A 24,750-nucleotide genomic window follows, 5' to 3' on the forward strand; every position below is an offset into this window, starting at 1 on the left:
TGAAAGAGGAAATGGTGTGGACATATGCTTATAGGTAAATTAGAACATGAAAATAAAATGTTAATGACAATTATGAAGAAACATTTAGATGAATGCTTAATACATGGAAAATCTTAGATGGAAAGATGATTGTTGACTTGTTGATACTTTGGTTTCTAGAAGGTTCATCTAGAATAGAGCCTGTCTTTTTAAGAATACGCATTGCAAGAGCTCCTGATAAGGGCTCTCCTTTATCTCTTGAAATTCATTATTTTTCTAGATAATAAAATAATGCTAGTTCATGTATAAAATTACTAGTCATCAAAGTAAAAAAAAAAAAAAGTCAATACTAAAGGAATAATATTGCCTTCGGGGTCGGATAATGAAATTCCAAGAATAAAAATTGCTTTTAGAGCGAGATAATAGAATCCCAAAAATAATATTGCTTTCAAAGCAGGATAATATAATGATTTGGATGAATTATCTTTGTGTAAATTTTAGGATTATTGTAATGATGGATTATAATGTCTTTAATGCTAGGGGATAATTAAGATTGATTATAATGACTTTAGGGGTAATGAGTGATTTTAATACCCTCGAGCGGAAAACAATTATATTGATTGAAAACAAAACCTACATTGTAGAAAACTTGTAATAATTAAAGATAATACCCTTACAAAGAGGATGATGAATAAGGAACAAATCTGACCATAATGGTAAGGATTCAAAGTAACCACAAATCTAGTGACATGATGAACTTGAAATGGTTATACTATGTATTAGGAAAATATTGATGATGTGTAGTAATCAAGCTCTTTCTTTGTGTTAAATATCATAGATTGTATAATACTTATTCAATGAAATTATTGTGTTCCACATGTTCTTTGTATACGCCTTATCAGTCATCTTTTCTTCATTACTTTATAAAGATGTAATAGGTAATGAAACACTTTTTGGCATGTAAATATTTGTAATGTTAATAATTAAGTAATTTTAACTCCTAGGTAGTATGGTTGGTAAATCAACTTTTGATTTTCTTCTAACATTTAGTCATATTGTATTTGAAATCCTATATGGCTTGTGTAGCATGCTATTTTATGGTAAGAATAAGATTATGCATGTGTATTGATGAGTAATGAGCTTAAGGTCACTATGGAAGATTGTTCAATTTTAAGCAATGTATTGATGGGATGTTATTATGATTATACTGCAGAAATTAACATACGATAGTTTTTGGGTAGTGTCCCATGTAGGGGAGATGCTACTAAAATTTTATTAAATAACTAAAAATATTATTAAAATGAAATAGTTATTGCATGATGACAAGAACAACTAGTAAACTAACAAGATATTAGTTCTTAAAGATGGAAGGGTGAAACAAGTTATATAAAAGAAAAAAAGAAAAAGAAAATATTTGCTCATTTTCATGATAATGAATCAATAAAACTCAATTATCGAATAACTCAATATTGAAGGACCAAAAAAAAAATGAAAACAATATGAGTCAATCTGAGTTAACTCGCAAACCCCGTGACCATGGACACAAGATCGAGATAACCCAATAAAAAAAAAACACGAAGACTAATTTCCAATAAATCAAATATTGAAAAATAAAATTAAAATAAATCAATTTAAAATAAATAAATAAAAAATTAATTCACATTAACCTTTGAACCGGTGACTCTGGTCATGAACTCTAGACTAATTTCACAACAACTAAAAAAAAAATTAAGTCAACCTGGGTTAACCCATAAACCTGGTGAACACAAGTACAAGATCAGAATAACCCAATAAAAAGAAAAGAAAAAAAGTAGGAAGACCAATTTCAAATAAATTAACTATTTAAGAATGAAATTGAGATAAATTAATTTAAAGAAAGAAAAAAAAAAGTCAACCCACAATAACCTTTAAACCAGTAACTCTAGTCATGAACTCAAAACCAATCCCATAGAAGACAACATAAAAAATAATAAAACAAAACTAAAAAAAGGTAAAAAATAAAATAAACTTTATCTTTAAAAAAAGAAAAAAAATACAAGCCAACCCATGCAAACCTTCTAAACCTGACATAATCTCTAAAACTCATAACTTATAAAATCATTGTCCCGGGTTTAATCAAGAAACTTAATTTCCTACTAATTTAATTTTGAAGGATGAAATCATGAAAAAAAAATATCAATTTAAAAAACTTCCTTCAAAAAATGATAGCAATAAAAACCAATAGGGATTAGATTTGATAGGAAAAAAAACTATAGAGGATAAAATTGTAAAACAAAATCTAAAAAATGATCCCAAAAAAATAAATAGCAATAAAAAAAACAAGGACTAAATTTTAAAGATTAAGAAATAAAAGGGGATGAAATTGAAAAAAATTGTAATTTTATAGCTTATTAAGAATAAAAAAACAGTGATCCAAAGTACAGGGAACAAATTTGAAAAATTAAAAAATAGAAATGGTGAAATTAAAAAATATTTATAATTTTATAACTTATTCAAAATATAAAAAAATAACAATTAAAAGAACTTGGACTAAAAATGAAGGGAAAATAAATTGAAAGAATTGGTATGGAATTTTGAAGCAATTGATGTTGAATTCAAGATTGAGAGAGAAAAAATTCTAAGAGCAGCTAAACTGGTCAGGTCTTGAGTTTACTTTTCAATGGTTACGAATTTGATTCCTTTCAGGGTCATTAAAGGCTTATATGGTTGTTAATTTTATAGCTCGTAGGATTAGCTGAGGTGCACGTAAGCTAACTCGAACAACTATAAACCACTTTAATTAAAAAAAAAAAAAATGATCGTCACGCTTAATTATCAACCGACAAAACTAAAGCATATTGGACATGAGTAAAGATGAGGTATTTGAAATACTAATGAAGTTTACTACATATGTATTGAGCTTATGTTTGCATAATTTGGAACTCATGGCACTATATATTGAAGGTTATTTTGTGAAGGTTAAATTTTCATGAAGAAACTCTAAGAATTAATTCATCTCCGATGAAGTACTTCGTTGGCGAAAATTACTCCCGGAAGCTGACTCTCCTCTTCATCTTCTTCCTCGTCGTGGGAGGGCTGTGAGATATGGAGAGGCTCCATGCTATGAGAAGATGGTGCTGTGTCAGTGACAAGGTCGAAGTTGGAGGTGAAACTGCTCATGTTGATGAAGTTAGTGGAAGCTGAGGAATTGTTTGAGTAGGCTGGTTGTAGCATTGCAACATGGTGCTGCTGCTGAAGGGCATTTGCCATGGCAAACCGACTGTTTATCAGTTGAGTTTGGACCACTGAAAGCTCAGCTTGCAATGATGCCACCTGCAAAAGGGAGGACATGGGAGAACCAGATAGGTGAAGAGTACTCAAGAGAAATGAAATTTGATCCTCTCTATTCAACTGGGCAGAAAAAAAAATAAAAATAAAAGAGAAGTTGTTTGGGAGTAGCATAGTTTTTATTTTATTTTTTTTTAATAAAGGGAATTGGATGATGATTATTATAAATAGATAGCTACAAAATTCAAGTCAAAATATTGATAGCATATCTCCCTAACGCTCCGCTTCTGTTTCTTCAAAACGTATACAATGAATTATCATGCTACACTAGCTAGCATTAATCACGTGTTCTTCACTAATTTATTTATTAATGTAAATATACTTAGAGATAAATATTGTCCATGTAATTAAGTCTAAATTAGAAGTATATACATGCATATATATAGGAACTAGCTAGAACTTCGAAATTATTGTAAAACCTGCTGTTGCAAAGCGAGAATGGTCGAGACACAACCGTAAACCGGGTCGGATAGCCTTGCTTGAGCCTCATAAGATATCGTGACGATCGCCTCATGCCTTCGGTTCAGAGGAATATGCAGCAAGAGCTTGGACACATTGCTAGCACCAAAAACCTTGTGAACTGCCGCGAACCGAGCTGCTCCTTGGTCGGAACCAAAGTGAGGTGCAAATATGCACCCACTAATGCATTTCCTCCTCAGAAATTTGCATGCGCCACAAGGAGATGCCGGGGTCGGTGCCAGTTCAGACACCGGTTGGGACTCATCTGACATGGTAGCGGCACGCTTACCGATTCCCTTTCTTCGAGTTTCGGACATGGCACCGCCTACTGGCTCAGTCATTAGAGATTTAGGGTAGAAAAAAGAGAGTGATCAGAGATAGCAAAAGAGAAAGGTGGTGGGTTTGGTGTTTATATGTGGAAACAAAATGGATGGGGGACGCGTTAGTCTCGTGATGGGGCTAGCAAGGTGAATGTGGGAACCTTCTTTGTTTCTTTTCTTTCCTTTTTCATATATTTTTCGTTTCTTATGTCATGGTCTACATTACGTAATACACATTTATGTATTTGTACATTCAATTGCATTTTTCTAGTAATTTCATGTCATTGGTTTGATTCACATGAATAGGTACACGTAATAGTTCTTCAAGTATTAAATACTTGTACAATACACATTTATATATAAGTATTTAAGAGTTTGATAATAGTTGTTTTTCAAAATGTTTTCCGCATAAAAATGTATCAAAACAATATTTTTATATTTTAAAAAATTATTTTTTACATTAACATATCACAACGATCAAAAAATATATATAAAAAATTTAAATAAAAAATTATATATATTTTTTAAATATAATTTCAACTATATTCTCAAATACACATGTTAGATTAAAAAAAAAAAAACGTTATGGTTGGTAAAGGGAATGAGAAGGGTATGGTTGGTGGTGTGAGAAGCACGTGCAAATGGAGAATAAGAACAAGCTATAGGGATTCATATTAGATGGTTATTAGGTGTAATAATTAATTAGGATATAAATCATCAATTTAATAGGGATGTTAAGAGAGAGAGCTTTGTAATGAAATGATATTAAAATGGTAAATAATGTTTGTGTGTTTAGCTTGAAGAAGGTTGTCTTCGAGGGAAGCCACAAGATTTGTGCTGCCCGTGGCGTGTGGGATGATAGGTGAAGCTTAAAGGACCAGACGTACATGGATATCATATGCAGCATGAGAGGAAACACAGCTCCTGCTGTATGATTTTAATTCTTTACTATATAAAGAAAGAAATTGTTTTGCTTTTTCTTTTTATTGTCATTATTAAGATCCTTCATGAAAGAAAGCAACATATCTATGATCATGCCTGGCAGAAGTAGTTGTCAACGAGAAGAGTTTTCCTAGTAATGGCCTGGCAAATATATTTGCAAACCCATACAGCATATTCACTGACTCAGTGATCACAGGATCCTGAATCTTTCCCCCTCCATGCATCATCAACCAATGTATTTATAAGGAAAATGCAACGAGCTACTTCTGGTTCTGAAGCAGATATGCATCTGCAAGATAATATACCATGTTTATTTGCAATATGGGATTTGAAATTAGATGATCTAAAAGAATCCTTGTATTCTTGCTGAGTATTTTTCTGCTCATTAATGGCTGATGCATCTGCAAGTTAAGCAACTACTTCGGTCAAGAGGCAAAGCGAAAATTCTATAAACTGGACAGGATAACATGTAGGAGAACACAGATGCAAAACTAGTTTACTATTATAACACAACAGTCAAAAGTAAGAGAATACATCGTGTTGGAGGAATGATTCGGTAAAAATGAACCACGGGCCTTTTCTTGCAAAACAGATTTTTGTTATCACTTCCTTGGATTTAAGTGTGTTCTGAAGGCAAAGTACCAAAACACCAAGAGCTGCCACAAAAGCATTGCAAGCCCTTGGACCTGACCCTTATTTCCCCATAGCTAAATGTGAGCTCTTCACCTTCTTTTATGTTTCTAGAAGCAAAGAAACAAAGGCGAGGCAGCAAAGATCCTGTGTGTCTCACTAGTACCGTTGTTAGATTACCACCATCACAAGAATGGTTAATGAATCGCGCAACATTTCCAGTTCTTGTGGCATCAATATTTATCCTCAAGCAAGCTTTCCCTGATGGAAGATGCTCTCTCACGACCAAGAGAGCAGAAGAGAATTGGCCGCTAGATGCAAGCTCATCATAGATTTGTTGCCGCCTTCTTGCTTCTTCAGTCGTTAAAAGTTCACCTGTTCAAATTCAGAGGAAATTCATCAAAATCACAATTAAGTCTGATCGATGCAGTTAATACATTACATTTAAACCCCATAGCACAGGAGAGAGAATCTCACGCAATCAAGGAATATGAGAAGGATTTTTTAAAAACAATAGCTATTTCAATGGGATGGATATTAGACGATACCTCATTTATTTAAATGAGGTGTTTCAGTTGCTATTTTGATATAGAAATTGTCCAGTTAAAAGATACAAGAGCCATATATTGCACAAACACAGATAATGGCAGCTTTAAGGGGGATAGATGTATCATTATTTTATGAGATGAATAACACAATCATACGACAAGTGAACATGTTTGCAGTTTCTATTTTGTCAGTATATCCAAATGATAAAACACACAAACATCAAATAGGTCTTTGATTATTTAAATTTCCATTATCAAGCTAGTTCATAATCTACAAATATGACCAATAATGTTTTTTTCTCTTTCAGATATTCTCTCAAATGTGTTATCGTTAATAATCTAGCCTAGACTGCACTCTCAACAAGAACAACGCTTCTTACATAGTCCCTATGTTTCTAACACTTGCATTTTGTAAATTGCAGGGGTTTGTTCTTTAAACAGTTACCTAACAGACTAACACCAATAGTCCAACAAAAAGAAAAACATCATAGTAACATAATATGAGTGCCAAGAACATACATATTTTAGGGCAAACGTGATTCCTTATGTTCAAAAGTAATCATATTTTGTTAATGGGAGAAGAAATTACCAGCATACTCGCAGATGAACTGGCCTTGACAAATCATTTGATCAGCAAACAAACCCCAACCCTTCTTGCCATCTCTCACGATCTTCAACTTCACCAAAACCCCTCTCTGAGTCAACCGATTGCTACACTCCAACCCACACCCACAACCCGGTCCACACTCGGTCATTATCCCCATTTCCTCCAACCCCCAAAATTCCCACCCTGTCCCACCCTCTTCGCACCCTTCACAATCACACCCACACACACCCTTCCCTGACTCACCCATAACACGGCGCGGAGTCGCCAATTCCGAATCAGACCCACGTAAAACCTCCCAGGACTCATTCAATTTGCAAGCTGAGCCACCATGGTGTCGACCCAGAGAGTCACGATCGAGTTGTGAGCCCCAAGGCTGGCGAAGTGGGGATTGGGAGGGAAGGAGTTGGGAAGGGGTGTAGAGGAAATATGCATAAGGGTGTTGGTTATTGGGGTTGAGAAATGGGGTAAGGTGGTTCTCTAAGAATCTGGAGGCGTCGAGGGTTCGCTGGAGAGTGATGGATTTAGAGATTTGAGAAAGGGCTTTGCAGGTTGAGGAAATGTTGGCTAGTTCAAGTGGGGTTAGCCATGGCAGGATTAGGTCTGCGCATTGGATTAGAGGAGGATCCTTCTTGTTTGATTTATTTGCTGCTGCTGCTGCTGCATGTTCTTGTTGCTGGCCTTGGGGCATTTTGAGGCTGGGTTTGTTGAGCGATCTTGAACTCAATATTAAATCACTTGCAATCACGAATAAAAGTTAGAGAGAGAGAGAGAGAGAGAGAGAGAGAGAGAGAGAGTTCAGTTGAAAGATGCCACAGTTTTTTTTTTTAAAAAAAACAAAATTAAAGCAATACCTAAAAAATTTAATTTTTTAATTTTTTTCTTCTTTTAAATTAATTTTATTTTAATGTTTTCAGGTATTTTAATATATTAATATTAAAAATAATTTTAAAAAATATTATTTTAATATATTTTCAAAAAAAACACTTTAAAAAATAATTACTATCATATTTTCAAACATTTTTTAAAATAAGTTTACTATTTACTGCAATAATAAAATAATAAAATGATATATTTTTATTCCTTTAAAAAATTAATTGTCTTTGTATATGCAATGTATTGATATTTTTACATTATATATTAAAACATTGTTGAGGAGTATAATTTTATTTTGCATCTTTTTAAACCGAGTGAAATTCATCTATTGTCCTTGCAGTAAAAAAACTAATAAAATTAATAATAAATAAATAAATGTCTTTTTATTTAATAATGTAGAGTAAATTAACAAGTATGCCCTTGGGATAAGAAATTTTTGACAATTCTCTTCATTCATGTCTCTTTTTTATATATAATTATTAGGGTAATTAGGGGTATTTTTATTTTTTAACATCGATTAAATATTAATTAATTTTAAAAAAAATTTGGCACGTGCAGCGCCATCTTCTAGTGGAAGAAAATGCCCTTCCACCGAGTTGTTAGATGTATCTTTCTTTTGATGTGGTGTGTATCAACGACAGTAAAACAGTTTGTCGTCAATCAACCTTTCTTTTCTTTTCTTTTTCCCTCTTAACCTGAAAAATTTAAGCTAGTTCTTTTTATTTTTTATATTTCAACTTCAGTCCTTATTATTTTGATTTATAATATTTGTCCTAACTCTTTTGTTAAAGTTTTATTTGTTTTTAATTTAATCCTTTAATTCTAATTTATCATATATAATTTTTTTTTTCAATTTGATCCTTTTTTTCAATTTCTAATTTTTTTTTGTAGACTTATAAAAGTTTTGATAGTTTTTAATTTCATCATTCAACTCAAATTTATGGTGTATTGTTTTGTTTTTCTAATTTAGTTTTCATTCTTTTTATTTTTGTGTTGTCCTTTTGTTAAATTTTTTTCTTTTCAATTTAACCCTCCAATCAAAAAATTGTTCTTGCCTTCTAATTTATTTTTATTTTGATTTTTATTTTCACCCTCATTTTTTTAATTACTATTTTTTATTTTAGATCATTTGGTGTACTTGATTTTTTTCCTCGATTTTATCCTTCAACATTTGATTTGCTTGGGATTGAATTTCATGGCTTTTCCATGTATGGTGCTTCCAGTCTAATGACCTAGGTCACGGTTTTGAAAAGTTAATGCAAGTCGGCGTCCTTTTTTTCTTTTTTTTTTATTTCATTGTTCGACATTAGTTTTTTTAAAAAAAATTTGGCTTTGGGATTTTATTCAATTTCTTTTTTATCAGGTTATCTAGATCTCATAACCTAAGTTACGGGTTTTACAAGTTAACCCAGGTTGGCTCACCTCTTATTACCCAAATTACATGTCTATCACTCAACCTTGAATTGACTCAAACTGATTTTTTTAACTCTTTTTTATTCAATTACATACCTACAAAAGGTTTTTTTTCTCAAGTTATCATAGTATTTTTTTAAAAAAATTATATGTTTACTATCATTACTAAAAAATTTATTATTTAAACTAAATAAAACCAATTTATTAAACTTCGATGTATCTATAACTTGAATCTTTTGTTTTGCTTTTTTCTTTAAAATGCTAAAACGGTACCTACACTTATAGGGTAGTGCGGGTAGTACCAAACTACACCTAAAAAGGACACAACAAAGGCATTAAGAATTAAGATTAAACAATTGTTTGTTTTTACATTTCAAAATTATTTTCAAAAAAATTAAATTTTTTTATTTTTTTCTTTGCTCCAAATTAATATTGTTTTAGAGTTTTTATATCATTTTGATATGTTGATATCGAAAATGATTTTAAAAAAATAAATAAATAAATATTATTTTAATGTATTTCCAAACGAAAAATTTTGAAAAGCAACCATTACCACACTCTCAAACACCCCCTAAAAGGAAAGCTAAGTCGCTGGTCAAAATACTTTGCAATACTATGTATACACAAACACAATAAATGAATTCATGCATTGTTTATATTTTCTTAGTCTTTTTAAATTTTATTTTCATTCACATCACCAAACAATCTACTTGTTTCAATTGAGTCTTTCTACATTGTATTGATTGTGAATTAAGTTTAATAATTTGTTTCTATTTATTTTTCATTTGCTTATTACAATGAATTTTTTTTTCTTGTATTATATTGATATTTGATTTTGTAAAATAAAATTCAATTTTATTGAGAAAAAAATTAAGACTTACTGATCAACAATGCAAAAAACATTATTAAAACTCATTGCATCATCTATGTGATAGGTTAACTCATGTTAAATTAGATCGATCAAAAATATAATCGTCTAAAAAAATTACAAAAAATAAAAGATAGGGCTTGATTTTTTTTATATAGATAAATAGAGTTTTAAATGGGACATTGAGTCACATGTGGACCTATTGAGTTGAACGGGATGTATCAGGTCGACTCCAATATAATTTAATTTAAAATTCAGGCTATGCAAAGGCCTATGTCGTAGAGCCAAATCAAATTAATAAGAACGGAGGAATTGTGCTAGCAAATTATTTGTTTTCTTCAAAAAAAAAAAGAGACAGATAATTAAATAAAAATAAATAAATAGATGATGCAGCACAAAATCATGGACATTTATTTGCATCTACTTCTTAGCTTTCTAGTTTAGTATTTGGTTATTGTTAATAATTCTTTTTAGTATTTATTGACACATATGACCATGGATTAATTTTATTAAATAAATTTAATATTTTTAATTTACATTTGAGATTTTTCTTAGTTTTTTTATATATAAAAATCTTAGAAATGCCCACATATTTTTTTTACATTGAAATTAAGTTTTGATCTAGTTGTGAAGTTTAATTTAGCTTTTAATCAAGCTTGTAATGTAATGAAGACACCGAGACTTGTGTTCTATCGGAAGAATAACATTCTAGCAAAAATTATATCAACCACAGCCCTAGTATAAAAAGTAAAAAATACTAAAAGAAAAAGGATGCAACAATGAATATATCTTAAAACTAATTCATTTCAAAACATAAAATCACTTTAAAGATTTTTTTAGATATAAATAAAAATATTTATGTTGATCCATCTATTTCTTTCTTATAAATATTTTTCCTTATTTATCATTTATATCATATAAAAAGTTAATATTGATTCCCATAAAAATAAAAATTGCGAATAAAAAAAGTTATAAGAATTTAAACAACAAATAAAAGTATGAAAGTATATAATTTTTGAGGAGAAACTATAATTCATAATTGAATTCCTGGAAAAGACAAAAAGTAGCCTCTTAAATCAAACAAAATATAAGGAACCCTTGACATGGTGTATAGCATGGATAAAAGTTAGGGTTCTCAATCTCTAAGGTTACAAATCTAAACTATAGATAAATTTAAAGAAAACTCTATGATATTTAATAAAAAGTATGGATATCTGAATCTTCTTAAAACAAGCTAGACAATCTTATTTCTATTGATCCTAAACATAAAATCCTTTATAGAAAATAATTCATAATTAGAACTTACATAACTAATAGAATCTATCTAGCATTAGGATTTTTAAATAATAAATAGATTAAAAGTCTTAATCTAAATGGAAAAAAAATTTAAATATAACAATATAAATAAAGATAATCTTGCATAGCAACTTCCATCCATGATTTAAAGGTCTTCCCAATCTTTGACCATAATGTAATTTTAAGCAAATAAAAAACAATGCCTTCAAAATCTTCGGTCAAACTTTTAACTTAATCCAACAGTTAGATTAAACGTTATGCTAGATTTATAAATTGCATTAAAGACTCTTCTTAAACTCCTTAAAATCTAAAAGAAAGTTTCACATGTGAGTCCTCTCTACTTTTAAAAAACTTACCCCCGAGTTAACTATTGGAAATTAAACTCGACCACTCCAAATAAATTGATACTTCAAATATAGCATGGTAGCTAGTCTATTTATGAAGTAGCTTTTTTTTATTTATGAACTTTAAAACTTGACCTCCTTATCATTGATGACTCCTAGTACTCCATCCTTTGATTATAAAGGAATTCCAAGATAATTTTTCATAATATATTCTGAAGTCTTGTCAGAAGTTACCATGTCCTATATATCCTTATTTATAAGATATTTGGAATCACCACAAGATACTAATTTAAAAGCTTTTTTGATTTCTTCTTTACTATTAGCAGATGAAACACCGACAAGTAAAGTAGTATTTGTAATAATGTTATCACTGTTCTGATGTTGAAACTGTCTACGCTGAAGAAATAGCTATTTCTTCATAATTTTATTCCTTGCTATTTTAGAAGGTTAAACAAAAGACAAATAATAACAATCTATTAACTTGTCTACCTAATATAAAATTTCTTCATAATCATCTTATATAAACTCTATAATTAATGATTATCTCAAATATTACCTTGATGGAATTAAAGGCAAACCAATACAAGTTCTAAAGTTTAGAAATTCAAACCACCATTCTCTAGCACTAGAAGAAAGTTTGTATGCGACAAGCCTTGTCTTTTGATGATAAGAAACCTTGTTGAATAAAAGTAAGCTCCCAACTCTATCAACTAGTTAATAAATCTTTTCTTCCAAATTCTTCCATCATAGAAAAGAATCTCATGAATTCATGAATAGGTCTAAGGTTTGGCCTGCCTCGAGGTAAGTCTCCAAGCAAGTCCCTTTTCTCTTCACGACCCATGTTTTCTTTATCTTTTAGCTAAATAAGATTTGTTATGGCTTGCTCAAAACGATCTATTCTCTGTTTCTAAGCTAACACAAAACGATATAATATTTACTTCTAAGCTCACTCAGAGCCTATAGGGTCTCCACTCTTGTATCGCGAAGTGAGTTGTTACCGTCTCTGTCCATTAAAGAGGTCAACATGCTCTGACACCAATTGATGTAGCGTATAACATGGATAAAAGTTAGGGCTCTCAAGCCTTAAGTTTACAGACCTAAATTATAGAGAAACATAGAGAAAGAGTTATGATATTTTATTAAAATTCTGGATAGTCTAAATGTTTTTCAAATAAACCAAACATCTTTATTTATACTTGTTCTAGACCTAGAATTCTTTATATAAGGATTCATAATAAAAATTTACCTAATTAATATAAGTCATCTAACATTACAATCTCTAAATAGTAAAATACCTTTAAATTAAAAGTCCTAATCTAAATAGAAAAAAAGAATCTAAATACAAAGGTAAATAAAGATAATTTTGCATAGTAACTTTCATCCATGATTTGAAGGTCTTTTTAGTCTCTAGTCATTATAAAAGTTTAACCTAATAGGAAACAATGCCTCCAGACTCTTTTGTCAAAGTTATAGATCAATCCAAAAATCAGATTAAAAGTTATGCTGGATTTACCAAACTATATTTTGGACTCTTCTTAAACTCCTCAAAACCTAAAAATCTTAGCCATTAAATAAATAATGTAATAAACATTATTATGCCAAGAATTTTGAAGAAAGTTTTCCATGTGAGTCCTTTCTACTTCTGAAAAACTTGTCCTCGTGTTCACTATCATAAATTGAACTCAACCACTCCAAATAAATTGATACTTTGAATATAGCATGAAAGCTAGTCTATTTATGAAGTAACATGTCTTTGATTCGTGAACTATAAAATTTTCTATAATATCTTTAGAAGACTTGTCAAAAATTACCGTAGCTTTGTTTGCAAGATCTTTAGAATCATCACAAGATACTAATTTAAGAGATTTCTTGATTTTTTTTCTTCACCATTAGTAGATTAAACGTCGAAAAGTATAGGTATTTGCAGTAATGTTGTTATCATTGTTGTGTTGTTGAAACTATCTATTTTAAAGAGGCACCTCCTTCATAATTTTCTTCCTTACTATTTTAAAAAGGTTAAACAAAAGGCAAATAATAACAATCTATTTGATTATCTACCCAATATAAAATCTCTCCATAATCATCTTGCATAAACTTCATAGTTAATCATTGTCTCAAATCCTACCATGATGGAATTAAAGGCATGCCAATACAAGTTTTAAAGTTTAGAAATTCAAGTCACCATTTTTTAGCACTATAAAAAGTTTGCGTGCGACAAGTCTTACCTTTTGATGATAAAGAACCTTGTTGAAATAAAAGTAAGCTTCTAACTTTGTCAATTAATAAATCCTTTCTTCAAAAATCTTCTATCATAGAAAGGAATGTCAACGAATTCATGAATAGGTCTGGGGTTTGACCTGCCTCAAGGTAAGTCTCTAGACAAGTTCTTCTCCTTTTCACGATCCTTGTTTGGTTTACCAAATAGCTAAGTTAGATCTGATAGCGGTTGCTCCAAATGATCAATTCTCTATTCTTGAGCTAGCACAAAACAATTTGATTTCTACTATTAAGCTCACACTACACTCCAGATGGCCTTTACTTTTGCATTTTGTAATGGGTTGCTATTGTCTCTTTCAATAAAAAGGGCTAACATGCTTTGATATCAATTGACGCAACGTATAATGTGAATAAAAATTAGAGTTTTCTAGCCCTAAGACTACATACCCAAGTTATAGAGAAATTTAGAGAAATCTCTGTAATATTTTATAAAATTTTGAACAATCTGGATCTTCTTAAAATAAACTAGCTATCCTTATTTATACTAGTTGTAGACCTAAAATTCTTTATAGAAAATGATTCCTAATTAAAATTTACTTAATTAATATAATTCATCAAACATTAGGATTCCTAAATAATAAACTACCAATTAAATTAAAAGTTTTAATCTAAAAAAAAAATACAAAAATACAACAAAGTAAATAAAGACAATCTCGCTTAGTAACTTCCATCCATGATTTGAAAGTCGTCCCTGTTTATAATCATCATGAAAGTTTGACTTAATGAGAAACAATGCTTCAGAATCTTCTGTCAAAATTTCAGCTCGATCCAATAGACAAATTAAAATTTATAATTAATTTACCAGACTGCATCTTGAACTCCTCTTAGACTCCTTAAAATCTAAAAATCTTAGTCATTAATAAAATAATATAATAAACATTATTATGCCAAGAATATTAAAGAAGGTTCCCTAAGTCCACTTAAGTCCACCTTGCTTGATTTTAACAAATTAGAAAGAAAACACGAGTAAACTAGTGTTTTGAAACAAATATAAAAAAGTAATTAAGAATTAAAGATAAAAGTAGTATATAAAAGCAAGTAACAACTATAAATAAAAAATAAATTGTAAAAAGGTAAATTATAGAAAGAAATTGTATGTATAAGATTGTTTATCGATTTTAATATATGGATGACATTTCTATATTGTTAAAAAAATTAAATCATACATGAACAATGATTTTGAGCCTTCTACAAACTATTTACAATAAATAATAAGTTAACATAATAAATTCTTATACTTGTACAATCTTAATTTCTAAATGCACACGTCTTTCTTTGATAACCATATAAACCCTAACTAATCAATAATATTTGTCAAATTAATATGTTGATAATTTTTATTCTTAATAGAATTTGATCTTTTAATCAATCATATAAACTCTTCCTATTCCTAGTCACTAGTCAATTACATCTAGCTCTCATGATCGATAATAATTTCTAGCTCTCTTGATCAATTTACACCCTTCCTAATCCTAATCGACCTTATTATTAACCATCGATTTTAGCTTTTCTTTTGTTGTTTGATAATGAACAACTATTGTTGTTCATGTTCAATTAATTGTCATAAACAATATGACATTTTAATTGGTCAAAATTAAAATAATTAATAATAAACATATTACACCAATTTTTCATTGGAAGTTATTTTTCTCTCAATGATAAAAATGGGGAAGCTAATAAAATTAATAATTACAAGGGTTGAATACAAATTGAACATGATTTCCTTGACTATCATTTGATTTTTAATATACGTCAAAAATGGCTTTATCCCATGTATTACACATCAAAATGTGCTAACAAGACCTATACCCAGCTCTTCTGCAAGCTCATCCCATACTGGAAGAAGTGTCAAGGCAACAAGGAAAATGGCCGCTGTAACAGCTGCTTTCCTCCATGTTCCAACTTCCGTCACGTCATTCAGGCATGGTTTTTCTGGTGCCCTCTAAATATGTGTTGTCAAAACAGAATCATTAGAAAATGATTTTAGCCATCTCAACCCATAACCGGATACTTATCACTCTGTTGTTTTCTTATCATTCGCATACCTGACATATCAAGACGTATATCCCCCAGGGAAGTGACAATGGCCCGCCAAGCTGAAATGAAGAGAATAAATGAGGTCTCAGTTGTAAAAGATGATATTAAAGAATCAGCAAAGTCATAGAGGCGGTGGTGCGGTGGTTTCGATTATAAACAGGATTGCACATGTCATGAAAGATGACAGCATAAATGCTTATTAAGTAACATAGCAGTTTGCAACAGAATCGGCTCTTAGGCAATACAGGCATACTAGTGCACGGGTGAAAGCCCAAATCTGGAGTCTATAGCGGTGTTGTTTACTTCACATGCAAGAGAGGAAAAAAAAAAGCAGCAAATTTCTCATTTGATAGCCAGGGTCATCTTGATATAAATTCAAATTAACTCTTTATTTTAGTAGTGACATTATGTTTTTGAAAACAGGCTAAGCACATAGAACAAGGTTAGACATACCACTCCTAAACCAAGCAATGTGTAAGTTGTCAAGCCAAACCCAATTAGTGCACCTTTCCCAAAAGCACCCTGCAAAAATAAGTAATGAGAGGCGAAAAAACATTATTGTGTGAGACAATTTCTAAGGAAAATCATAAGTCAACATTATTGTGTGAGACAATTTCTAAGGAAAATCATAAGTCAACATTGTGGGAGTTAAGAACAATGAGACGCAGATTGATAATACTCTTTTGGAGAGCTCGGAGACCTTACTCTGCACATCAAAGAGAAGAACAAAGAGAAGCATAATTCCTCTTTCTTTTTTTTTAAAAAGAATGCTAGTCTTTTAGTATAGAAAACAGGCATTCTGAGCTGACTACTGTGACCACGTTTGCATCTAGTGCAGTGGCTTGGAAGCAAGCTACCTGGTCCTTCCCAAGTTCGAAAAAATATACTGATAAACACTTTAGGGGCAGACTGCTCCGCATTCAGCCACCCCACAGTGACCCCCTAAGCGATCTTTCTCTAGTTGCAGGTCAAAGTCCAGTAGCCCATAACCAGCCCAGCAACAAGAAAATCATTGCATCATAACAAATTTCTGAGGCAAGATTTGGGATACAAAAGGAGGTTGCTTTTGAAAATCTTAAATAATACTTTTTACAAGTAGAACCACAGAAGGCATTGAAATAATAAGAGAATGGCACAAAACAAACATCACTAGAGATGAAAAAAGAGGATATTGTCACTTGGGACTTGATATTGCTTCAAAGTGCAGATAGAGAGAGCATAAAAGTACTCAAAAATAAATTAATTGGGGAAATAAATACATTGAACTCCTAAAGCAGATACATATCCACATCAATACATTCTTTTAAGGATAAAATTTGTACGTTGAGTAACAGATACTGCCATTCCAGAATTCCCACATGGAAATAGTTCATCTTCATTGTATATATATGTGAGAGATATATGAAATGCATTTTATACGTATCAGGGAAGCTCAACAGGCAACTGCGTAAATTCTTCCTTTATAAACTAAGTAGCATAAAATCAAAGAAAAAAGGGAAGGGATAAGATTAAACAATATGAGCATGAGAAGAGTACCTGAACAGCTCTTCCACCATCAAGGCACCCTACTGGAAGCATATTAAAAGCTGTTGTGGTTAATCCACACCTGCCACAAGTCATTGTATAGTAAGCATATATCAACTTCAGAGCATACTGCAGTGAATAAAGAGAGTTGAGAACAGTGCATTACCAGCCTGCAATCACTAGAGGATGAATGGAAACCGTTGAAGCATGCAGTGCTCTGCACATTTACAATAGCTTGGTTACCACCAAACATTCAATGAATGAGAAATGCTAGATTAATGGAAGATGGAATAAGAGCCACTGAATCCTTGAAACACTTCATAGAATCGCATATCGAAAATTATGTTGGTTAAAGAAAAGTAATAAAAAGCATGAGGTAGACATACGCATAACCAAGAATGGCTCTACTAATTAGTCCAAGAAGCAAAGAGCCTTGAAACAGCATGCTTGGAACTTGTACCAAATCTCCAGCAGCAGCTGGATTTGATGAAAGCAGCAGACCAACAGCAAACATTGAGAAAGAGAGAGCAGCACCAGCAAATGGTCCGGCGAGGGAAATGTCAACTTTTGTACTCCGATCAGGAATAATAGATTTGAACTACAAGGATAAAAACTGGAGATCAGCAAGTTGTTAATTAATCTTCCTCATTCTTATAGCAGTTAGGATAGAGGATAGAGATTATATGTAGCTCTAAGTAGCAAGCCATTATAGAAGTTTAACTCTCAAGGTTGCATTCAAACATATAAACTTTTGGAGTTTTCCATAGATAAAAATAATATTTTGAACTGATTTGATTGACAAGGATAAGCAGTTTACAAAGATATAAAAGAAAGCATTAGCTGCTTATGGTTGCTATCTTAGAGTTTGCCCAAGATAATTAGATATATTCACCTGAGTGATTGCACCAAAGCTTCCAAGAGTAATGTTAGGTATGCAGAATGGAATGCTTAGTTTTACTTTCTTCGGGAAAGCAACAAGAAAGTGCCCCACTTCCTGCATGTAACCCAACTCCATCAAGGAAAGTGTAAGAGATAATAATGAATATATAAAATTAAAGATAACAACCAAAACATAAAAGTTTGAATATGAACTGGAATGCGATAAGATTAAAATAGTTGGAGAAATGTTAATGAATGAGCCATGGTGGCATGTTATTCTTGTGACTTTCTCATTCAACACATGGTGACATTACACTCCCACTCCAAGTTTCTAGAATTATCTAGCGTGCTGATAGTGATGCTGCTTTTTTTTTTTTTTTGCATGGAATCCAGATTTGCTTACATGAAACAAAAGAATCCCCAAAACACCATAAGCTAAAGGCAAAGCAGAATCCACAAATGGGAACAACAGCTCCATATCTGGTGGTTCAACAGCATTTGGATCTGTGAAGTACTTTACTACCTCTGGAGGAAGGCGATTGATCTGTTAGAACACATTCAGACAATGAATGATACTGGAAGAAATTGTTTAAGAATCATCAATGGCATCCAGAAAGATACTAAAAGAACAAATCTGAAAGCATCTAGAGATTAAAACCATCATGTTGAAAGTGTTCTAGAAAATAGCTAACCTGAGATGCAATCCCTAACTCCACAGAAGATCCAGTAGTTAAAAGGAATAACAAGAGGGCAATCACATATTGCCAAAGTGTTGTTGGCCCTGGCTCTGATACCTCTTTCCGTAGTAATCCAAAACTAACACGTGGTCCACCACGAGGGTCTGGTGCTTCTGAATTGGGTTCTTCCACCATAAACAGATTGTATTTATCACCAGTGGCCTCAGCCAGCCGACTCAGAAGTTTGGCAAAAACATCTTCTCTGTTTCCCCTCAAATTTCCTAGGAAAAGAATGCCCTCACCAAGGTCTCCAAATGGCTCTTCCTTTGTTACCCAGAAGGTTGAATAACCAAAAAGCTTGTCCTTAATTAGCTTTACATCTGCTGGATCAACCTTTTCAGGTCCAAGAAGCTCCATCAGTTTAAAAGAGTCTACTTGGAAATTATTGTAAGCTGGTCCAACTGGAGATATGGTTGGTGGCTGACAAAGAGAAACACTAACATGTTAAAATAAAAGCAACCATCACACTATACTAAATGTGTATGTTTTTGTATCCCATTTTTTGCTATCATCTTTCTTGCAGTTGCATCTTAACCCTGCTCATTACAAGTTTACAACCCATATATACGAGAAACGTACAGTCATCTACATGCATGAATGTGCATGCTTATATTCCATTTTCGACTGTAATCCAACTATTAGAACACTGATAAAAATAATGCTTACTCATGCACATTTATGAATGTCTATGTATCCCATTTTTTTTGTTATTATCAGCTTTCTTGCTATGTCCTCTTAACCAAACTCATTAGCACATACAGGCAAAAGAATGAAACATGTAAGTAAGGTGAGATCATGCTATGTGTATCGATTGGCAGTAGGCTACTTAAAGGAAACATAAAGGAATAGAATTGTGCCAAAAACATGTCAAACAAGTAAACCCACTGAACTCAGAAATTCCAGAACACTCAGCTGAGCTTCTCTAAATTCCACTGTTTAGAAATATGAACACTTGCCACTACCCAAAAAACAACTAGTTTTTTCAAAAGCATTTCCAAGTGAATAAGAATCAAACTTGTCTTCCTAATCAAGATTGAAAATGCTCCAAGTTCTACAAAAAGTAAATCTAGCCTAAATTTTGAAAAATCCCACTCTATGACAATAATAAATCTTGCATTGTTGGAAATGTTTATCCAAAAGTTTGAGTAATTACACATCAATCCAAATCCAATTGCATTTAAAAAAGAAAATACCAAAAAAAAAACCCATTAATGTTGAAATGAGACCTCCAATTCTAGAGTTAGTTCTCGTACAGAAAACAAATAAAAACAGCCTAAGGTTTCCTCGCTCGCATTTCATCTTTTATCAAAAACCTCAAATCAACAAACCTTGTATCACCATACATGTGAAACTCTCTGTTAGCAGTTAAGATGCTATTACCAATAACCAATTGGCATTATCAGCCAAAACTCGAATTCCATTTGGCGCAAACAAATCCATCCCTTAAGTTCACTCAAATTGCATTTCATTTTCAATCAGAAAAAATCTCCATCTACTAATTCATTTGAGTTCCAGTTGCATTCATTTTCAATTCCATAAAAACCCCAAAATAAATCAACATTAAAAAAAAAACAAAAATTAACCAAAACATGCAAAAGAAAAGAAAAGTACCCTTGAAGAAACAGAAGCTTGTGCCTTATCCGAACCAAACTCCGTGCTGCTCCTCTCTTCTTTCTCTTCAGACAACGCCGCTTTCACAGTTGAATATTTATCATCATTCTCACTATCACTACCATTATCTACTACATCTTTTTCACTATCATGATGATGATGATTATTATTATTATTATTAACACTAAAACACCTAATTTTACTAAAATTACAAGCCTCTCTCTTTAAAATTCCTCCTTTACACGAAAAGCATAAAGCGCTCTGTTTCTTCCATATCTTGAGCTTAGTTCTGTCCCTGAAATCTCTGCCTATAAGATCTGAACACAGCTTCAAATTCACTGTGCTAAAACTAGAGCTCGTCAGAGTTCCCATCCAATTTTTCTTTTTTTGAAAAAAAAAACTTCAAAATTTTCTGATTAATTTATGTGTTTTTTGGATTTGGATTTTGTTATCAGCCAAGATAGAGCAGAAAAAAAGAATTTATCTATCTCTCCTCTTATTGGGTTTTTAAAAATATTTTTTTAATTTTCATTGATATATATTTAATTCACGTTTTTTGTCTTTTGGTTTGGATAAATATCAAACGTCTAATTTTGGGTTTCAGTTTATGAGGACTTGCCCTTCGTCTGGGCTGGGCCGGCCGGCTGATTATGCAACTTGTGCGAGTTGGTCTGTTTGGAGAAATATTTTAATTTATTTTTACTTTAAAAAAAATTAAAATATTTTTTTTAAAAAAAAATTATTTTTACAGAAGTACATTAAAATATTTCAAAAACATTAAATAAATAAATAAATTCAAAAAATTCGACCACTCCTTCCGAGTTCATTATTGACCCTATTCTTAGAAAAAAGAGTCTATCATTGACCATTATCAGTTCAATTTTATGAACATGAATTTCAATTTAAATCCAAGAGCATGACAGTTTGCAATTTTGTCTTGCTCATTGAACGAGTTTTGATATGTTGAAGTTCAGCTATGGCAACTGCTCAAGGTTTTTTGTAGCTTTGCATCTCTACTGCTGACTTTCTCGTTCCTAATTCAGGAAAAGAAGAAGAAGAAGAAGAAGAACCTTATATGTGCATCACATGAAACCTAAAGTATGTTGGAAATAGCAAACTAGTTCTACTTGAGTTGTAGTCTGCTGCAAATGCTTTTTTGTTGCTGCTTTTTGAGTTGATCAGTTTACTACCATTTAGTTTCTACTACGATTAGATTATTTCGCGCTTGTTCTTCATCATTAGCCTGTAATCTCCTTTTTTAAGGGTTATACGAGCATTATTCTGATCAAAAAAGAAGAAAAAAGGGAGAAGGAGAGGTTCAAGATTAATTGCTTTGTGGTTATGTTTTGCAGTTTTATTTTTGTCTCTCTTTCTTTGGCTTATGTAAGACACAAGTTGAAACCATCATTTGGTACGACTTCATGTGCCTGCATGTATTGATGAAGAAGAATTATGGAAAATGGTGCATCCTATTTGGTTCACAGGATCTGCTGGAGATGGTCAATAATGGCTATGCTGATCCCATGGCTGAGGAAGAAGACAGGTACGCTCTAGAGAAAAAGAACGCTCCCAATGATCAGTGAAAGGAGGACAAGAAAGCCTTGTCTCTTCTGTATCAAGGCTTGGAGTGTTGTAATTTTGAGAAAGTTTCAGAAGCTGCCACAAGCAAGGAATTGTGGGACATGCTAGGTGTGATCTATAAAGGAGTTGAACGAGTGAAGAAGCTACGTTTGCAGAAATTAAGAGAGGAGTTTGAAACAACTCGCATGAAAGGAGAAGCTGTGTGTCAGGCATCACTACAGGTTGACTGGCATTGTCAATCAAAAGTGAAGAAATGGAGAAAAGCTTGATGATGGTAATTTAATCGAGAAGATGATGCAATCTCTAACTTCAAGATTTGAACATATAGTTACAGTCAAAGCCTTGAAGACCATGAGCATTGAGGGGTTTCTGGGGTCCTAGCTACGGGTTCCTGATCAGTTAATGCATATGAAGGAATGACAATGTATAAGCTATTGAGCAAGGTCTAAAATCAAAGCTTGTTTTTGAAAACAAAAGTGGAGGACAAGGAAGAGGACGTGGTGGTTTCATTGAATAGGGATACAGAAGACGTGGAGGATTCATGCAAGCAAGGAATGCTCAACAAGGTAAGGGCAATAGTGCTAGAATTGTGGTCACCATGGATATCATGCTTATGAATGTCCAAGAAATTGAAGAAACAAATCAAAGTTCCTGACGTCTATCCGATGCATCTGCTATGGTTATTTCTTTCGTCCCCGCCCTTTTTTTTCCCTGCTAATTTATATCAAAATTACCGGGAAAAGGTTCAAATTTATGGAGCACAAACCCGACAGCCAAAAAAAAAGGCAATTTCGAAGCAGAACGAAGAGCTAGTTGAAAAGAAAGGTTTCGAGAACCGAGGAGAGGAATAAAGAGGAAGAGCCAACGCTATTTGTTGCTGGCAATAGAACACTTGAAGGAGGAGATGTCTGGTATATGGACTCAGGATCAAATAGCCGTGAGTGTTTTCTGAACTATAAGGAAATTCTTGCAGCAGGAGATGCTTCAGAGTGGCAGGTTGCTAGGGAAGGAAACATGGCAATATATATATGAGAAAGATGGGCGACTGTTATCCACATGGAAGGGGTCTGTCACTCTGTCTGTCTTGAATTAAAAAGTGCAGAAAGGAGACTAATTGCTCGTGTGAAAATGACACAAAATGGTATGTTTCTTTTACATCCATGCACACAACCTGCATCACTACCTCGCCATGGACTTAAAAGATGAAGCTGCAAAATGGCATCTATATATGTTTTGTCCATAAAAAGAATGGTGAAGGGGCTGCCAAACATGAAAGAACCAGAACAAGTTTATGTCACCTGTGTGCTTGGGAAGCAAGCACAAGAATATTTTTCCGCTGGAGTTTTATAAAGAGCAATTGTTTTTTTTCTTCCTTTTTCTTTTTAATTTCACCTTTTAATTAAACACACAATTTATTTTATATTTTTATTTTTATTTTTTAATCGACATTTTTTTATTTTAAATCTAATTGATATTTTTTTTTTCAAGTTAATTTTTCAACATCTAATTATTTGATAATTGAATTTTATGGTTTTTTCAGATAGAGTACTTCAAGTCTAATATCCCAAATCAAAGGTTTGAAAAGTTAACATGAGCTAATATTTTTTTTTTAATTTATTCAGTTTTGTGGTTTTTTATGTTTTTTTTTACTAGGTTATTTTAATCTCATGAATTGGGCTGCCAGTTTAGCATATTAACACGAGTTAGCTCACCTCTTATCCCCTGAATTATAGGTTTATCATGCTAATTTGTATTAACTCGAACTTTTTTTTTTGTTTTTTAACCTAATTTTTCTCTTTTAATAATTAAACTCCATTGAATGTTATCTTTTACAAAAATATTATTTTTTATCAAGTTATTGTTATTTTTTAAAATTTGATCGATGTTATTTTTTTTATTATCTAATTAAAATAAAATTAACTTCTTTAATCCAATCCAATAATTATAATTTTTTAAAAAACATATTTACATCATTTAAATATTATTTTTAACACAAAAAAGACCCCGCAATATAGCGCGGTTGCACGTCTAGGATCACCCATAGTCACTTTCAAAGATTTTATTTTTGGCCGGATCGTTCTTGGTTGCTCCTCTGTTATTCTTGGTGGTTGTCCTGACCTGGTCGGTTTTCAAAGATGGAAAGGAAGGCAATGGAGATTTAGGCAATAAAGAAAATTTTAAAATTGAATTTTTATTAATAATTCTAAATTCAATTACAAAAAATGTGTATTGTTTGCCAAATGAATTCAATTCAATGGACGGTTGTTAAAATATTTTAGGACAAATGATGTGGGATTTCCATAAACCAAACACCTCCTTAAGAAAACACTTAAATTTTAAAGAATATTTTAAAATATAATTATGTTTTAAAATGTTTTTTATTTAAAAATATATTAAAACAATATTTTTTTATTTTTTAAAATTATTTTTAATATTAGTCAAAATATTAAAAAAATATTAATTTAAAAATTAAAATATAAAAACAAACACAAACCAGC

At 31.7% G+C, this 24,750-nt stretch overlaps 3 protein-coding genes across 3 annotated transcripts; all 3 read right to left on the reverse strand.

The window, feature by feature from the left end:
* Window positions 1-2,970: 2,970 nt before the first annotated feature.
* On the reverse strand, window positions 2,971-4,106 carry LOC133669542 (LOB domain-containing protein 20). Its single transcript, XM_062089729.1, has 2 exons — window positions 3,726-4,106; window positions 2,971-3,291 (listed from the first exon to the last, which is right to left on the reverse strand). The coding sequence occupies exons 1-2, from the start codon at window positions 4,104-4,106 to the stop codon at window positions 2,971-2,973; spliced, it is 702 nt and encodes a 233-aa protein (XP_061945713.1).
* Window positions 4,107-5,511: 1,405 nt separating this feature from the next.
* On the reverse strand, window positions 5,512-7,579 carry LOC133669511 (histone-lysine N-methyltransferase SUVR3). Its single transcript, XM_062089682.1, has 2 exons — window positions 6,795-7,579; window positions 5,512-6,032 (listed from the first exon to the last, which is right to left on the reverse strand). The coding sequence occupies exons 1-2, from the start codon at window positions 7,498-7,500 to the stop codon at window positions 5,644-5,646; spliced, it is 1,095 nt and encodes a 364-aa protein (XP_061945666.1). The 5' UTR covers window positions 7,501-7,579; the 3' UTR covers window positions 5,512-5,643.
* A 7,960-nt stretch (window positions 7,580-15,539) lies between these two features.
* Window positions 15,540-21,183, reverse strand: LOC133670209 (probable zinc metalloprotease EGY1, chloroplastic). Its single transcript, XM_062090720.1, has 10 exons — window positions 20,672-21,183; window positions 19,016-19,480; window positions 18,727-18,867; window positions 18,337-18,438; window positions 17,831-18,042; window positions 17,611-17,661; window positions 17,457-17,526; window positions 16,374-16,442; window positions 15,929-15,979; window positions 15,540-15,825 (listed from the first exon to the last, which is right to left on the reverse strand). The coding sequence occupies exons 1-10, from the start codon at window positions 21,041-21,043 to the stop codon at window positions 15,667-15,669; spliced, it is 1,692 nt and encodes a 563-aa protein (XP_061946704.1). The 5' UTR covers window positions 21,044-21,183; the 3' UTR covers window positions 15,540-15,666.
* Window positions 21,184-24,750: the final 3,567 nt, after the last annotated feature.

The sequence above is a fragment of the Populus nigra genome, chromosome 12 (genome assembly GCF_951802175.1).
Source record: "Populus nigra chromosome 12, ddPopNigr1.1, whole genome shotgun sequence".
Lineage (NCBI taxonomy): Eukaryota > Viridiplantae > Streptophyta > Magnoliopsida > Malpighiales > Salicaceae > Populus > Populus nigra.